Source organism: Chiroxiphia lanceolata, chromosome 18, assembly GCF_009829145.1.
Source record: "Chiroxiphia lanceolata isolate bChiLan1 chromosome 18, bChiLan1.pri, whole genome shotgun sequence".
Classification (NCBI taxonomy): domain Eukaryota; kingdom Metazoa; phylum Chordata; class Aves; order Passeriformes; family Pipridae; genus Chiroxiphia; species Chiroxiphia lanceolata.
Window position 1 is genome coordinate 14,047,464 of NC_045654.1, and position 15,188 is coordinate 14,062,651.

Consider the following 15,188-nt stretch of genomic DNA (forward strand, 5'->3'; position numbering starts at 1 on the left):
GTAATGTATTGTTCTTTCTATCACTCTGTTTGAGGTTTCAAGTACAGACTCATCACTGTGACCAAAGATTATTTACCTTCTATGCTTGATACCCATTAAAAATCCTCAGATGATAAATCTGCATATTTTCAGTAGCAGCAATGTCCATGGGAAGAAAAACTGTCCATAAGCTTTAAAGTTAATGGTGGTTTTTAATGACTTTTTTGTTATTTTTAATACAATATGGGAAGTTAGAATAACCTTAGAGTCATTTAAAAAGCCTTTTAAGAGGTTTCACAAAAACAGTCTGCTGAAAGGACTTGTGAATACTGGATTTGGTGACCATTCAGACTCTTCCTTCTATTCTTGTGTCTACTTTTTGTTCTGCCTAAAACAGCTTGGTTATTGTTGTCCCTTTTAGACCCTATTCTAGGGGATCTGTGTATAGCTCCCATTGTTTGTCAAACTTGAATACTCTCATCCCAAGCAGGCTGTGATTCTGTGTCCACTTTATTTTAATGAAGAGAGTAGTATTGGCTGTCAGGTTAGAATCTGTCTTGGAGAAAGCTGAAAAACAAGCAGAAGCTTAGTGAAAACCTTGCAGAATTGTCCTGACGAAATCTCAAAAACAAAAAGGGAAATAGTCCTAACATCTGTTTAAACCTTGTTCTTTATGTGCTGGAATGCACATTGTTTGGAGTGCATAGAACACTCCTTAGATGGATTAAGTATCTTTGCCATGAGAGATCTCTCGAAAACTGGTTGTGAAGAGGAGACATCAGGGACCCAGACAGAGTATTCTAGAGACGAGTTCTTGCTCTGATCCGATTTGGTATCTCTATCAATTGCCTGGATGAGGCAAGTTCTTTACTAGTAAAATCTGTAGCTTAGCAGGTGAGTGGATAATTCACATGGCTGATTGGTTACAAAATCATCTGATATGCCCAATTAAATAATTCCAGTCCAATAAATTGCATTTTTAGTATCAGAAAACGTGAGGAAACACATCTGGAAATAAAGAATGCAGGGATGGGGGCTGCCTTGGCAAAAAGTACTTCAGAAGATAATTTAGCTGTTACTATATATAAATATTGCAATGTGACCTCTCAGGGTAATACTGTGGTAAACTGGACTAAACTAATCACTTAATGTATAAAATACAGTATACAGAGGAGACAAGGGAGTGACACTGGAACGCTGAAACATTTCTGGCACCCTCGGTTAGGGAGGGGGGGAACCACAGGAAATGATTCAAAAGAGGAACATTAACGAAGGGGATAGATAACAAGATACAAAATAAGGACATAGAAAGCTCAAGGCATTTAGGTTATCAAAGAGAAGGCGACGACCGCATTGCACAGACCACTGCAAACGGCGAGGTCAGGTTGGACAAACCCACGCGGATCGCGTGCCAGCATCCCCGGCTGCGCCGCACCAGGCGGGCCCGCTGCCACAGCCCTTGGGACACCAGCTGGGCCCGGATCCCCCCGCGGGGAGCTGGGCGAGGTACCGGCGAGTTCCCCGAGCGCAGGGACCCTTCGAAGCGCTGCGCGGGGCTCAGCGCTGCGGGCCGGCAGGGCGGGAGCGCGCACCCATCCCGGGAGGTGATACAATGGTCCCTGCCGCTCCCGCCGAGCGCGCAGCGACAGCGCTCCGAGGGCCGGGCCGTGTCCCGAGCCCGGCTGTGCCGTGAGGGCCGGGCGGAGCCCCAACCCCGCGGTGCCCCATGCCCACCCCGGACCCGCTCCCGCGCGGCGCCGCGGCCGCTCCCCCGCCCGCCTAGGGGCGGGGCCGCCCGGCTCCCTGACGGACAGCCCCGTCTGCCAATGGCGCGGCGGCGGGGGCGGGACCGCACCAATGGGGCTGCGGTTGCCGGGCGCGAGCGCGGCCGAGCGGCCAATGGGGAATTGGCGAGGCCGGTTGGCGCGCGGGGGCGGGCGGGGCGCGCCGCCTGCGCCGCTCCCCCAGGTGTGAGCGCGGGGCACCGCGAACGCCCCGTTAAAAACACCGGTGTGGGGCGGGCCCTGCCCTCACGGCCTGCCCGTGCTGTGCGCTCCTCTCCCCTTGTTTCCCCAGCGGTGGTTTAGGGAGGGCGTGCGTTTTTCGGCCGTGCCCTTGGACCTTTTTTAGGGGAGGGCTGTGCTGCTCCAGGAGTGGCGAGCGGCCAAGCCGCGCTGCGGGAGCGCGGCCCCGGCGGGGCCCGATGGCAGCGAGCCCATGTGCTCTGTAGAGAAAGGGGGATTCCCCCGTGCGCTCCAAAACCGGAGCAAAAAAATCCCAGTAGCAAAAGGTAAACGCAGGAAAAGGGTTAATGATCGCTTCTACCTCCCCCTCCCTCAACTATCCCCCCCCCCCTCCAGCCCCCCGTTGGATAAAGACGGTCTTGGATACCCTTTGTAAATAGGAATGTGGAGGTGGGAGGGGAAAATCAGCCCGGCTGCGGCTCCTCGGCGGTGCCGGCGGTGAGCGGGCGGGAGGCGCTGGTGCAGCCCGGGCGCTCTCCCGGGGACCGCGCGGGGGGCGGGCGGAGCGGCGGGAGCGGCGGCGGCGGGAGCGGCCCCGCGCTGGGAGCGGAGCGCCGGGGCTGACGGAGCGCCGGGGCTGACCTGCTGTCCAGCGCCTGCCCCTGCTGCTGCAGGGAACACTTGGCCTTTTTTTCCTCCCTTTTTATATTTTTTTTTAATTTTTTTTTTTTGGTACACCGCCTCCTTGAATCCAGCAGCAGCAGCAGCGAGGAAAATAAGCGGAGGGCAGAGAGATAAGAGAAGACGGAGGAGATGGTGAGCGAATCGCTGGGTCGGGAAGAATGAATGAGCTTGCCGGGCTATTTTCGGTGAGAGGGTCTTGCAGGGTGTAGTAGGTTTTGGGGTGATTTTGCATCACGGTTGCGGGCTTAGACTTCTTTGTTCGCTAAAGGTTGGTGGTTCAGGTTCAGCAGCGTCCATCAGTTTATCGTGAGATACGCAACGAGGAGTTGATGTGAGCGAATGCCTGAATTACATGCGCAAGCCGCTCACACACGGGCAACCCCTAAACAAGCCAACATTGTGATAATCCTGCAATATGATGGGCAGCTCTTGTCCTGCAGGGCAGTCATCGCTCAGGTTATTTGTGGCGTGCATAGGAGATGACTCTCTTTGTAGCAAAGACCAGACAAAACTAACCTGTTTTTTCCCAAGGGTGAAATCCATGACAGGCTTAAAAGCCGAAGTTGGGGTTATTTTTTACTTTTCGCTTTCCCTGCGGTATTGAGGTACACGATTGAAATCTTGTTTGTGGAAGTTGATCAACTCTTTGAAATGCTCACTCCCAGTATGTAAATAGTAAAGAATAGTAAAGACTGTCCTTTTCCCTTTCTCTGTTTTTTTTTCATGTAGGTACTTGTTTGTGTATGTGGAAGGGGGAATTCTTGTTAGCATGCAGTTCGCTTGTTACTGTTGTGCTTTAGGTAGGTCACAATACAAAATGTGATTCATAGCACGTTGAAAAAAAAACATAAGCAGATTTTTTTTTATCAAGTGAAGACCTGTTATCATATTAATAACTTAAACCCTAGATAGAAGTTTGGGGGGGAAAACCTAACCCTAGTGTTCTGTATTAATGAGAATGTTTTATGGTAAGAAAACTATGACTCTAAATGACAGAATATTGACATTGGCTGATTGCATCTCCCTGTGGATGGAATATACTGCAGTCTGTATGAAGTACACTATCCCTTTAAGGTTTCATAAATTCCAGTGTATTTTGTTTAGAGAATTGTGCAGGACTGCATGGTGCAGTAGTAAAATCTGAAATGTTAGTGGGTTTAGAAATGTTGCAAGGCACTACCAAAGAGGAAAATTGTAGCTTCGTATTAAATTTGCTATGGAAAAAAGGTTGTAATAAAGTAATACAGAGTATGCCTGGTGACTAAAGTAGCTGCAAGGGCTGGAGAGTTTAGAGTTTGTATAGAAAAAATAAGTTGTGAACTATGTTGGGATCTTCATCATGCAATAGATTTGGATGGATGGCTGTGAAATCTATTTTAAGCAACATCTCTGTAAATGCTTGTCTGAAATATTTAAATTATATGCTCCATTAGGCAAATGGGTTTATCTTCCCATTGCTTGGCTAAAGGAATGTTCTGGGAAGGCAAGGTTTGGAAGAACAATAGTTTCACTGCATGATTTATCCTCGTGTATTGTTCAGAGATGCACAGAATGTATTTTATTTGACATTGATGATCTTTGCAAAGTTGACTTTGATTTTATTTTTATGCCATAGTTGCTGTCAAGAAAAATAACTGAATTGCAATTAATGTGATGATAGTTTTGACCTACTATTTGGCTAAAATAGATGAAAACTAGTGTCTTCTTTGACGTTCACTTATTAGTTCAAAATCTGCAATGGATTTCAGTTTCAGCAAGTCTTTAATACTGGAAGAACCAGTGAGAGCTACAAATAGAGAGAGATTGCCATTATATTGAGTTTAAGATACTGCACTAGAAATGGCAGAATTACTGTATTTTGCTTATACTTGGAATTTTGTATGAACTGCAGTTTAGAGAAGATATCTTGTCCTGAAGACCATATGTATGCATATTACAGTTATATAAAACTAAGCTTCTGTATTTGATTTTATGTAATGCAACACGTTATTTCTGCAGTGCTTTTGGTGGATCTTGGGTAGTGTCAGAATTGATAGACTGCAAGGAAAACCTGTTAGAGTTCTTGTGCTGCCAGGTTTACGGTTTGTTGCTCTTAATATTTTATTGTGTGAGTATAAATCATTGACACAAACATTGTAAACAAATGCTGTAGCAGCGCAAAGTGTGAGATTACATTTAGCTTGTGTCTTTCCAGTTTAACCAGAGTATGACAGTGTCTTGTGAGGGTATCCTGTAGCCATCACAGTAATCTTCAAATCAGAAAGGTTAGGTCAAATTTTTTACTTTCTTGTCTGCTTCTACAGAATAAGGAGGAAAGGGCCAACTCTAGGCTTACACCAGTACGAATAGGGAAGGAATTTAAGATGTGTTGCATGCAGTTACCTTATTCAGACTTAATGTTAGCAGTGAGATTTCTGTTAAGATCCTCATTTTTTTAGGAAAAGTATTCTTTCCATAATACAAGATATTCAGAGTATACATGTAACTTGACAAGCACATTTTCTTCAGGAAAGGGCATTGGCAATATTATCAGTGTTTAAGCATTAAAGTAAGAACAGGGAGGTCTTGAAGTAGTCTCTTAAATTCCAGGTAGGATGTGGTCTACCTGTGTGCTGGAGCGAGGTGGTTAGAGCCACCTGAGCATCTGGAAAAATAGCAACCAACTTACATAATGAATTGGGTTTCATTTCATTCAGGTAGCTCATGTAAAACCCAAACAAAAAAACTGCTGTGCAAGTGTTTTGTTCTTGTTTCTCCATTTCTCAGGCAGTCCAAAACAATCTGTGCAGCTGCATCTGGTGCTGTCTGCTGAGGTTCTGGAGGTCTGCATCTTCTTCATTAGCTTGGGTCACGTTTGTGTTGCATAGTATGTAAGACAAATAACTAATTCTAGAGAAACCAGTTCTTTTTGTGGCTGGTTTTGTGCAACATTCTAAGAACAGACAGCTCAATTTAGTAATGTCCAATCTTTTGAAAACCTGACAATCAACCGTCTGGCAGTCACATTTTCAAGAAGTAACATTTGGTGTGTGGTCTGTAAATGGCTAATCATTGAGTGCTAACTGGACAGCATCTATGACTCATTAGTTTATACACATTGATCAAACAAAATAATGTTTTAGAGTCATCAATTGCCACTGTGTTTCAGGATAGTCCGACATCTTGACCCACCAAAATAAATGCCTCTCTTGGAATATCAGTTAATCATGGGGATAAAAAAAATGTGCAAGAGACCCAATAGGAATGTATATATGGGTGGTATTTTTAAGTATTTTAGTCTCTTATAGAGAACAGTTTAGTTAATGAAGCTCGCATCTAGTCACTCCTCATTCCTACAAAAAACATATATTTTCTTACAGTAGTTGTCATTACTGTTACCACTGTTGGAACAAATGCTTCTTTCTGAAAATAGTGGATCCTTTATACCCCTGAAGTGATTGGCTTTATTGATGTGGTTTGGTTTTTTTTTTTTAAAGTGGTGATTCATCCAATTCTGTAAAAGTTGATACTGCGTTTATGTCCTTATCTTTTGCTTTGTAGTTGTGTGGGTTTTGTCCAATCTAGATAAAACTGGTGGAAATGTTAGTGGTTCCAACCAAATAAGAACCAGCTAGAGTTGGTTACGAGAAGCTGGCCACAGTGATGACCAGACAGATCCCTTGACTTATCTTTCAAAATCAGGCCCTCTGAGGAGTTAACCTGGAAAGAACTGATCAGTGGGTACTTGTGTAGATACCTAAACCTGTGTTTCCTCAATTGTACACATTTTGCACAAGATGTACAATGTTTGTTAGGAAAAAGTACGCTGTGGAAAACCTATGAGCCTGAGTATATGCAGTTCTATCTCCAAAAACCTCTTTGTGAAGGATATCTTTGTCTGATTGTGCAAGTGTTAATCCTCTGTAATCAGCTGATACTAATTACCATGAGACGAGTGATTTTTGACTATAGAGTACATTTAGAAAGAGCAGAATTGTGATATTGAGATCACAGATTCCAGACTGAGTGGCCCAAGAAAGTAATTCTCAGGCAGCATTGTGTGGTGGGGATACTGCTGGTGGCAATATTCCAGGGTAGTGAGGTGCAGTAAGAACACATGGGCAGGGTTGTGCTGCTCTGCCTCACTCTGCAGTTGATATTGCCCAGGAAAGACCTTTCTGTTTCTCAGCTCCATGCAGTGTGTTTCATCTCTTCAGATATGATGGCTTTCTTAGGCAATTCGGGAATTTTGTTCCATAAGGTCCTTGACTGGGTTGTCAGAATCTTCTGTGCATGCTTCAGCTGGTGTTATTTATAGTTATGTTTTTTGTGCATCTCGAGCACATGCATTTTGGTTCAGAAGCTGCAGCAGGGTTTCCATGAGATACCGTGGGATATACACCAGTGCACCTCTGATCTGTTAGCTTCTGATTTGTGGGTCAGGGAGAAATGGAGATTTTGCTATCTAAGCAGCATCATCTCTTTGCTGCTTCAGTGCTTCCATGACATCTGAGGTTGGCTGGAGGTTGAAAGGACAACATCAAGGTATCTTTCCCAGTTTCATTTTTATTATTTATTTTGTTTGCCTTGTTATGGCTGTTATAAGCCACTAAAAGCTTGAAGTCTAATGCCTTACCACCAGGCCTTTGTCCTCCAGAGCAGGTCCTGTTTAGCTCCTTATGGATTATTTGAGAGTTGTGAAGCATTTCTTCTGAAATGCATCACTGAAGAGTTACGGCTTAAACACTGCAAGCAAGTGAGAGGGAAGAAGTGAGTAAATCATTCTGGGGCAAGTCCTGACATTGTGTAGTTATGGTAAATGAAAAATATTCATTATTTTCTTTGAGAATTTAATAATTTGGGATTTTAGAATTAGGCATCAGTGCTTTCTTTGCACAGTTATCCTTGAAAGTGGGCTTCTCAGGGGATTGACATCAAGATGTGCATTCTTAATTGGAAATCATTCTACTTATCTAATGGAGTAATTCCTGTAAGAATTCTTAGAGGTGCAGTGGTACTGACTGACTTTGAGGTGCGAGCTGTAACTTAATTTGGAGTGCTGACCAGCCAAAAAACAGCTTTACAGGATCTGGGCTTTGTGTGTCACATATGCCTCTTTTCTAAGTTTGGTTATTTTCTCCTCTTAATATAATAAAAGAAATCATGGGGGTTTTTTGTAGAGAAAAACGGCACCTTAACTTGTTGCTGTGAGAGTGTTTTCTTTATTGCAATGAATGTAGATCAGTTCAGTTAGTGAAAGTAGCATTAGTGTTTCCAGTAATTTAATTGCATGTTCTTCATCTGCTCTAGTGGTGTAAGTTCTACCCATGAGTTGGAATTCCTCCATAGAACCCTCTCGTTACCAGTAAACAGTTCCCTATTTAATTTGAGTTATTTAGTGATAAAATTTTAAGTAACTGCCATTCAGAATGGTGACAGAAGTGATGGCACAGACTTTGACTGGATTATGCTGTGGCTAAGAAACTGCAATGCAATGTTTGACTAATCAACAGCGTCCATGGCTACTGGATTCACAGCTTGATGAGAGCTGAATGTGTATGGTGATATTGGGTAGGCTTTTCTTTGCAGGTTTTAAATGGAAAATAGTAATAGTTTTAACAGTGTGCAGAGTATCAAAGCTTGCAGAGGTTCCCCAGAGGAAAGCAAATTGCAGAATTGCTTCAAATATGGTTGATAAAGTGTGGTCTGTCTTGGGGAAGGAGAATGAGATGCGACACTGGAGTTGGGGTGGCTACAATAACATCAGGCACATCAGTGGGTGCCTGAGTTGGAAAGAGAGACCCTTCTGGCTGCAGATAAGAGCAGTGATGGAGATGGACTCCTGGAGGCTGCTTCAGTCGGTGAGGGTGAATCCAGTGTTTTATCTGGCACTTTGAAGGAGCCTCTGTGTGTCTGAGCACCTCATGAGGTAGTGTATGGGGACTGGCTTCTGGAATGGGTCATGCAGGCCAAGTGAGGCAGTGTGGTGATTGTTCATGTTATTTGTACATCAACACTCTGGAGAACTTGCTCATTGATGGGTTGAGTTTTCTTTATGGACAGCTGTTGGTGCACTTCACATAGGAAGTTCGTTGTATGAGGTTGAAGGGGGAAAAATAACTTTGGTCACTTGGTGAAGTTGTCAGATCTTTGGGAGAGTTCTGTTGCTGTTGGTTGAGTTTCCTGTGATGGGTGTTGACATCATGGCAGTGTGGTGGAATCTGTAAGCTTGCTGCTGCAAGAGTTTCTTGGCTGTTTTTTGGGAAAGAGAGGGAAGCCTTATACCAGACTGCATATGGAGAGAACGGTGGGCATGAGCATGCCTTAGGGTGTTAGGTGTTTTATTTGGCTTTTCGAGGAGAATCCCTCTGGTGTCCAGAGCAGGTACATGGGAAATGCAATGGAAGTGTCTCACAAAACCAGTGCTCCTTTAAAATGGTGTAGATTTGCTATGAGCAGTGTTACTTATATATGTACAGAACACAAAGTGTTGGTGTAGACACTTTTATTATTATTATTTTGATCTTTGATGTATAATCTTAATATTTTGGTAGTCTTCTGTAGAAGGTTAAAGTGGCACAAAGATCAGATTACTGGAAGTCTTTTATTTCTCGTGTCTGTTTCTGCATTTTGATAGGTCAGTGCAAATGAGTGTTCTTTTACTGTGTATCTAATCTGAAATATTTAAAAGAAAAATACCCATTGTACTGTATATTAACAGTCTTTGATACAATTGTGGTAATACCTTTATCTATATTTAACTTTTTGATACTCCACAAACATTTGGCTTGTGGTTAGTATTCTGCTGTTGTGTGTTACTGTTGTATGTTGCTGTCAAGTTTTGCTTTATAAACAAACTCTATTTAAAAATGAAATAATCTAACATTCCTTCTGTGATTCTTAATCTGATGCAAGGAACCTTCAGCCATGTTGATCAATAAATGTCAATAACCTGTATCCTAATAATGGTCCCAAGGTATTGAAAACAGTTTTATTGTATGCAGTAGCCATAAATTTAAGAGTTTCCAGAACATTTAAGAACATATATTCTTCTGCCTGAATAAATATCACATTTGCCTTTATTTTATCAGTGTAATGTCAGGTGAAGTTTCAGACATGAATTCTGAGTTAAACTGGCAGTGTTCTGCTTCTTTGCACCACAGGCTGGGTCATGCCATGCTGGTATAACTTCTCATATTTTTAGACTGGTTCTTTTTTAATTCAGTGTGACAATACAAGTAGTGAGTTATTGATGGCAGCTAAAGTGAGACCATTATGGCTGTAATCAATAACACACCTGCATAGAATAACAACTACTGCCAGGGACATATTTTGTATTGATTCAGAAATTTATGCTGTCTGCACTATACCCAGGCTGCTACTTCCATAATTTATGTAATAAAATCTCTGCTTTAGAGAAGCTGTTACTAAGTTAAATACCAAGAAATGATGACATATCAAGATGTAAATTACATATTGAAGATTTTACTACAAGCAGAAATAGCACTTGTTAAATTCCTGTGGGTTCTGATTCAGGACCAAGGCACTTCCTTACTGCAGGCTGGCAGATAATGGGAGGCAAACCCGGTGTTCCCTCTCCTGAGGCAGTATTTCAGAGGCGCAGGGGAAGGTGCTGGTTTTAATGTGCTGTGACGATGGAATTGTATAATCCATAAGTTCCAGGCCTTCATAGGTTGCCACAGTGTTTTACTGATGTTTCACTGTGGTGTTCTCGTAGATGACAAACAACCTTCAGCTTTTACAGCCTATTTACTGTGCTGAGGGTGATTTCTGAGTCCCAGCCCGTGCTCATCTGTCTGTTCAAGGAAATAACCACCTCCTTTCTGTTATGATGCCACAAACCACTTGCCGCTGTTTTGAAGCAGAGAAGCAGGATGATAATTCTGAATTTCAAAACTTTAATTTTTAAGGTGCTGAAGATCTAATATTAAACAGAACTGAAGTTTGTTATATTCACTTTCCTCTCCAGGAAGAGCTAATGTAACTTATCTAGTTATATACAGCCCAATAACAAAGTTCTTGTTAGTGTTTTTTAAATAGAAAATGAACATAAATTCAAAATATTATTGTGTGAAGGTTAGTCTCTTCACAATGCAAAGGCAAGCATTTGCATTTAAATGATCAAGAGATAATACATATAAATTATATTTGTATACATTTGGATTTGAGGTCATAGAGTAAACACAAGAATTCTGTGGCCTTTCTCACCATGCTTGTTTAAAACTGCACACAGTCTTGAAGGCATTTAGTACATTCCCAAACTTGAGTTTCAAAATACAGAGTTTTCATTTATACTATTGTAAACTCTGTAATTAAGTCCAATCTGCAGTTGAAATTGTCTAATTCAGGGAATATTGAACATGCACACTTGCCTCAGGCTGTCTAGTGGACTATATTGCCCACAATTAAACAGATGAATGCACAAATAAGGATAGGCATCCTTCCAAACAGTTCTGGCTATATTTAGCAAATTCTTCTCATTTCCCTCTCTGTAGGAGGGTAGTGATGTTGGTAACCTTAACACTGGCCAGTAGAACTGTCTTAGACCCTGTCCTACAAGATGTTTTCCTTTCCCATATTGTTTTGACCTTGTATTCTCTCCTTTTCTCTCGGATTAACTCTTTGTGTCCTGAATGAGGAATTTGCTTTGCATTATCCATCTGCATATAGAAAATAAGTAGAAGCTTATTCTCTGTGCCACAAAGGAATAGGAAGAACTTGGAAGTTTCATAAGTTAAATGTTATAAAATTTGTGAAAGATACATCCAAGGCAGAGGAGCAATACAAAGAAATCTCCTTTTTATGGAAACCAAAGGTACAGATTCTGTAATTTGTTACCTCATTTTATGTATCAATATTTCAATAACTACAGTGACTCTTGTTAAAATTCAGCAACCTTTCTCTGTAGTATTACCTTGAGAAAACACTCAGTTGGGCCGAGAGAACTGCTGTAATTGGTGTGAGGCATTTTAACCATAAATAAGACAACGTGTTGGCTTTTTATTTGTTTCGTTTTTTGTGCTACAGGCTTACTACCTGTGCCCTAATGAGCAAATACTGCTGCATTTTGCAGGTGCAGTGTTTAGCCAAACAAATTGGCTACAGATCCTGGGGCCGAGAGGACTAAACAGGTGCCAAATGCAGATGTGTCTGTCGCAGTGATGCAGTTGGGGAGGGGAGGCTGCGAGCCAGAGATTCAGTGTGGGGAGGGTTGGACTGTGTGCTTCCACCAGAACCAGACCCTCATAGCCCTTCATTATTAGCCCTTTATTACTTAAAGTAATCTGGGCTGTAGTTTGTCACGATGCCCCAAAAGGAGGGAAAAGTCTAATAAGAATTACAGGATAAAGGGAACTATTTCATGGGAAAAGAAGTTGAAGTCTAGGGGAATGCAGCTGGTCTCACACAGGAGCGAGTTTTTAGTTCTTTTAAATAATTTTTGCTTTGAAGAATTAAACCAACATATTTTAGAATTGTGAAACCTGCAATACTGTTTTGAAGCTATTTCTGTTAAAGAACAGAGCTGTTGTTTCAGAATTAGACAGAACTATGGAACAGTAATCTGTAGGAACAGTACTCATCTTCAGAGAGTTTCTGATTTTGGTTGCATTTGTCAGGATAAGGGATATAGGGATTTTGGAAACTTTAGTGTCTACATAGTAGCTCAATTAAGAAAACTAGAATTTTACATGACACGTGATTTAAATGAGCTTTCTTCTGTCTGTAATCTATTAAGTATCTGCATGTACCCATGAGACTGCTATACAGAGGATATAATTATTTTGTTTACCACTTTGAGATTGATGTGAAGGGAATCAATACCAGTTACTTTGCTTTTCATTACTGAAGGCATCTGAAATGTTGACCAACCTTATCTCACTTGTGTCAAAGGGATCACAAAGCCCTTCTAGACACACCATTTGACCTTCTAGGACATTCTTCAAAGAACTGGCAGGCTTAGCATGTCACTTTTTTTCCTCACTTGAAGAAATTAAATCTAATTAGGAGGATCCTACTAATACAATGTAGATACAGATTACAGGTGCACGCAGTGTGTGGAGAGTCCAGAATGAAAATAGCTGTAATGAAGAAGCCTGGGGGAGGGGGAAGACCCTGAAATAGGCTGACTTAATTATCAGACTTGTACTCTAAAATAAGTGACTTCAGTAGCTGCACTGATATGAAACAGCAAGTTGGAAAATTCTACTGGGGAGAAGAAATCCCTCAAGGCATCTTCTTCTACAGAATGTAAAACCAGAAAGGAATTATCCACAAAAATACCAGTTGCACAGTTTTAGTACCAGAGATTAATGCCTGGTATTTGTTTCCCTCTTCCTGACACAGGTGTGGTTTGACTCGATACACCTGAATTGCTCCCATGTTTTAAGAGGGGAAGCATGACCAGAATTGACTTTTCCTTGGGAAACCTTTGACATTTCAATGGCCATTAACATTGTCCTTCTTACAGCAAATGTCACTTGAGACTTCTGTACCAGAGAACAAAAAATATGCTTGTGCATTCTTGTCATTTCCTATGAAATCAAGTGACTGGTTTCTGATGGAAATCTCAGGAGCATTGAGTTCATACAGGTTCTGCCAGGTCCACCTCACAAAAACTGTGTTTTGCATGTAATGTGTGAGGCAAGGAGTGTTAATAGTGGATTTTCTGAGAAACTAATTATTTAAAATATCCTTGATCCTGTGAAACTGAAATAAACCTATTGAGGATGTACAGTAACAAAACAAAACCCAGGTGATTTAAAATCAGTGTAATGCCCAGGAGTGAAAAAATGTATTCTTGTTTTGTGTGTCCTTGTGTGACTGGGGGATTTCAGCAGTCACTGGAAGATGAAGGAATCCAGCTCTGCATTATTGGGCCCAGAGGCCATGCTGGTGATTGCTAATGCATGCAGGCACGGGCAATAGATTTCATGGTTATACATCTCATTGTCCTTTTTGGAGCTCCTGGCTTTGAGCAGCTTGCACTGATCAGGAATATACAACAGGCAGCACAACCTCAGGGGCTGGGAGGGCCAAAGTGGAGAAGTCTTATTTCAGTCAAAACCTGAGAAAGAATTTACTCTGAGTGTGAACTGGAGCAAGTTGACCAGAGACTGTGGAGGTTACATTCCTGGAGATTTTCAAAGCCTGACTGGAAAAAAAAGATCTTGAGTAACTTGTTCAAATTGACTTTGCTTTGAGCAGGGGTCTTGTGCCAGATTATCTCCAGTATTTCCAGTTTCAGCCCTCAGCTGCATTTATGAGACTCCAGTTTTTGTTTTTTTAACCAACTTGGTTCTATTTATTTAAATGAACATTTAAGGTCAAACTTCTGCCTTTAGCGAAATAAAGAATTTTAAGTGGTTTATTTAAATTTAAGCACTTCCACTGTCACTTTATACAAGTGGCTTCAAAGCATATTGAATTATTTTGTATATCATCTGCTAATGAGCTTTGTCAGTAGATACATGTTTCTTCCATTATCTTGTTTGTTTCTATTTTGTACTTTGTGAGTAATATTTGCAATTATTTTCTATAGTACCATGTTGGTAACAGCAGCAGGAAACCATGGTTGGCTCAGCTGGAACATTTTGGCCTCTAGAGTTCTTGCATTCAAATATCTGCCTGCTTATCTTTGTGGCATTCTGATTCCCTTCTTCCTCTCATCCCCTTTTTTGTTCAGTATTTCTTTATTGGTTAGAGTTAAGACAGATGGTAGGAATAGTAAATCCAAGTTGATTATAACAGATACTGTCTGACATTGGCATGTCTGTAACTAGGAAGATGAAAACAATGGGCAGTAAATATTTTGGACAAGCTGAAAGAAGTTGTTATAATAATTCATAATTGTCTTGCCTGTTAGAGTGGATAAACAAAGCAAAAATTATTTCCTTCTATTTGTGCACATTTTTGGAGAGCTGCAGGATTGCTGTGATGGTGTATGGAGCTGTATTTCTGCTCAGTGCTTTTTGTGATGTATTTAATGTTACCCACAACTTGCACCGGTGTTCCTGTGGAGAATGTGTGCTGGGCACAGTGGTGGGGCTGGGAGAACTCTGCTCCCTCTGCACCTGGGCTGCATTCAAGGACCTTGAAGACATATTAGTAATGTTAAAATAAAGATGCTTAGCCTTTGTCTAAAATCCTGTCTCTGTGGAAGCAGATTACCTAATGAGCATGTTTTACTCATCTCGTGGGGGCAAAACCTGAGCTGTTAAATCTGTGGCAGCAAAACGAAACAATTTTTGAACCAAGTCATCGTTTTCAGCATCAATAGAAGGTCGTGCCCTTGTCAGCTGGCATTGGTTCAGCACAAGGTTCCAGTCAGAATTGGCTGCACGATGCTGAGAGCTGCTCTTTAAGAGACCTTCACCCTTTGCTATGTTTGGAGCTGCTAATATGGTGGGTCTGCTGAATATTTATAGGGGACTTATTACTCTAGTCCTGCCTGCAGTCACTGAGAACACAGACTTGTTAGTCCTTGGCAGCTGCTCTGGCACAGAGAACTTTGTTCAAGCTCGTGGCAGAGACTTCTTCCATCCTTTCTCCTCTGCTCACTGT

At 41.8% G+C, this 15,188-nt stretch overlaps 1 protein-coding gene across 6 annotated transcripts in view; it reads left to right on the forward strand.

The window, feature by feature from the left end:
• Positions 1–2,054: 2,054 nt before the first annotated feature.
• The window catches only part of ARVCF (ARVCF delta catenin family member), a 239,979-nt gene continuing 226,845 nt past the window's right edge, over positions 2,055–15,188 (forward strand). For 2 of the 6 annotated variants that reach the window (XM_032705634.1, XM_032705636.1), the window contains exon 1: positions 2,607–2,812. Coding sequence is in view for 1 of the 6 variants with exons in the window: in XM_032705632.1 (XP_032561523.1) it covers positions 2,757–2,775 (19 nt within the window). In the remaining 5 variants the exon portion in view is untranslated. Of the gene's footprint in view, positions 2,270–2,606; positions 2,813–15,188 lie in introns of those variants that run through there. The other 4 variants (XM_032705632.1, XM_032705633.1, XM_032705635.1 and 1 more) reach the window with 4 other exon arrangements.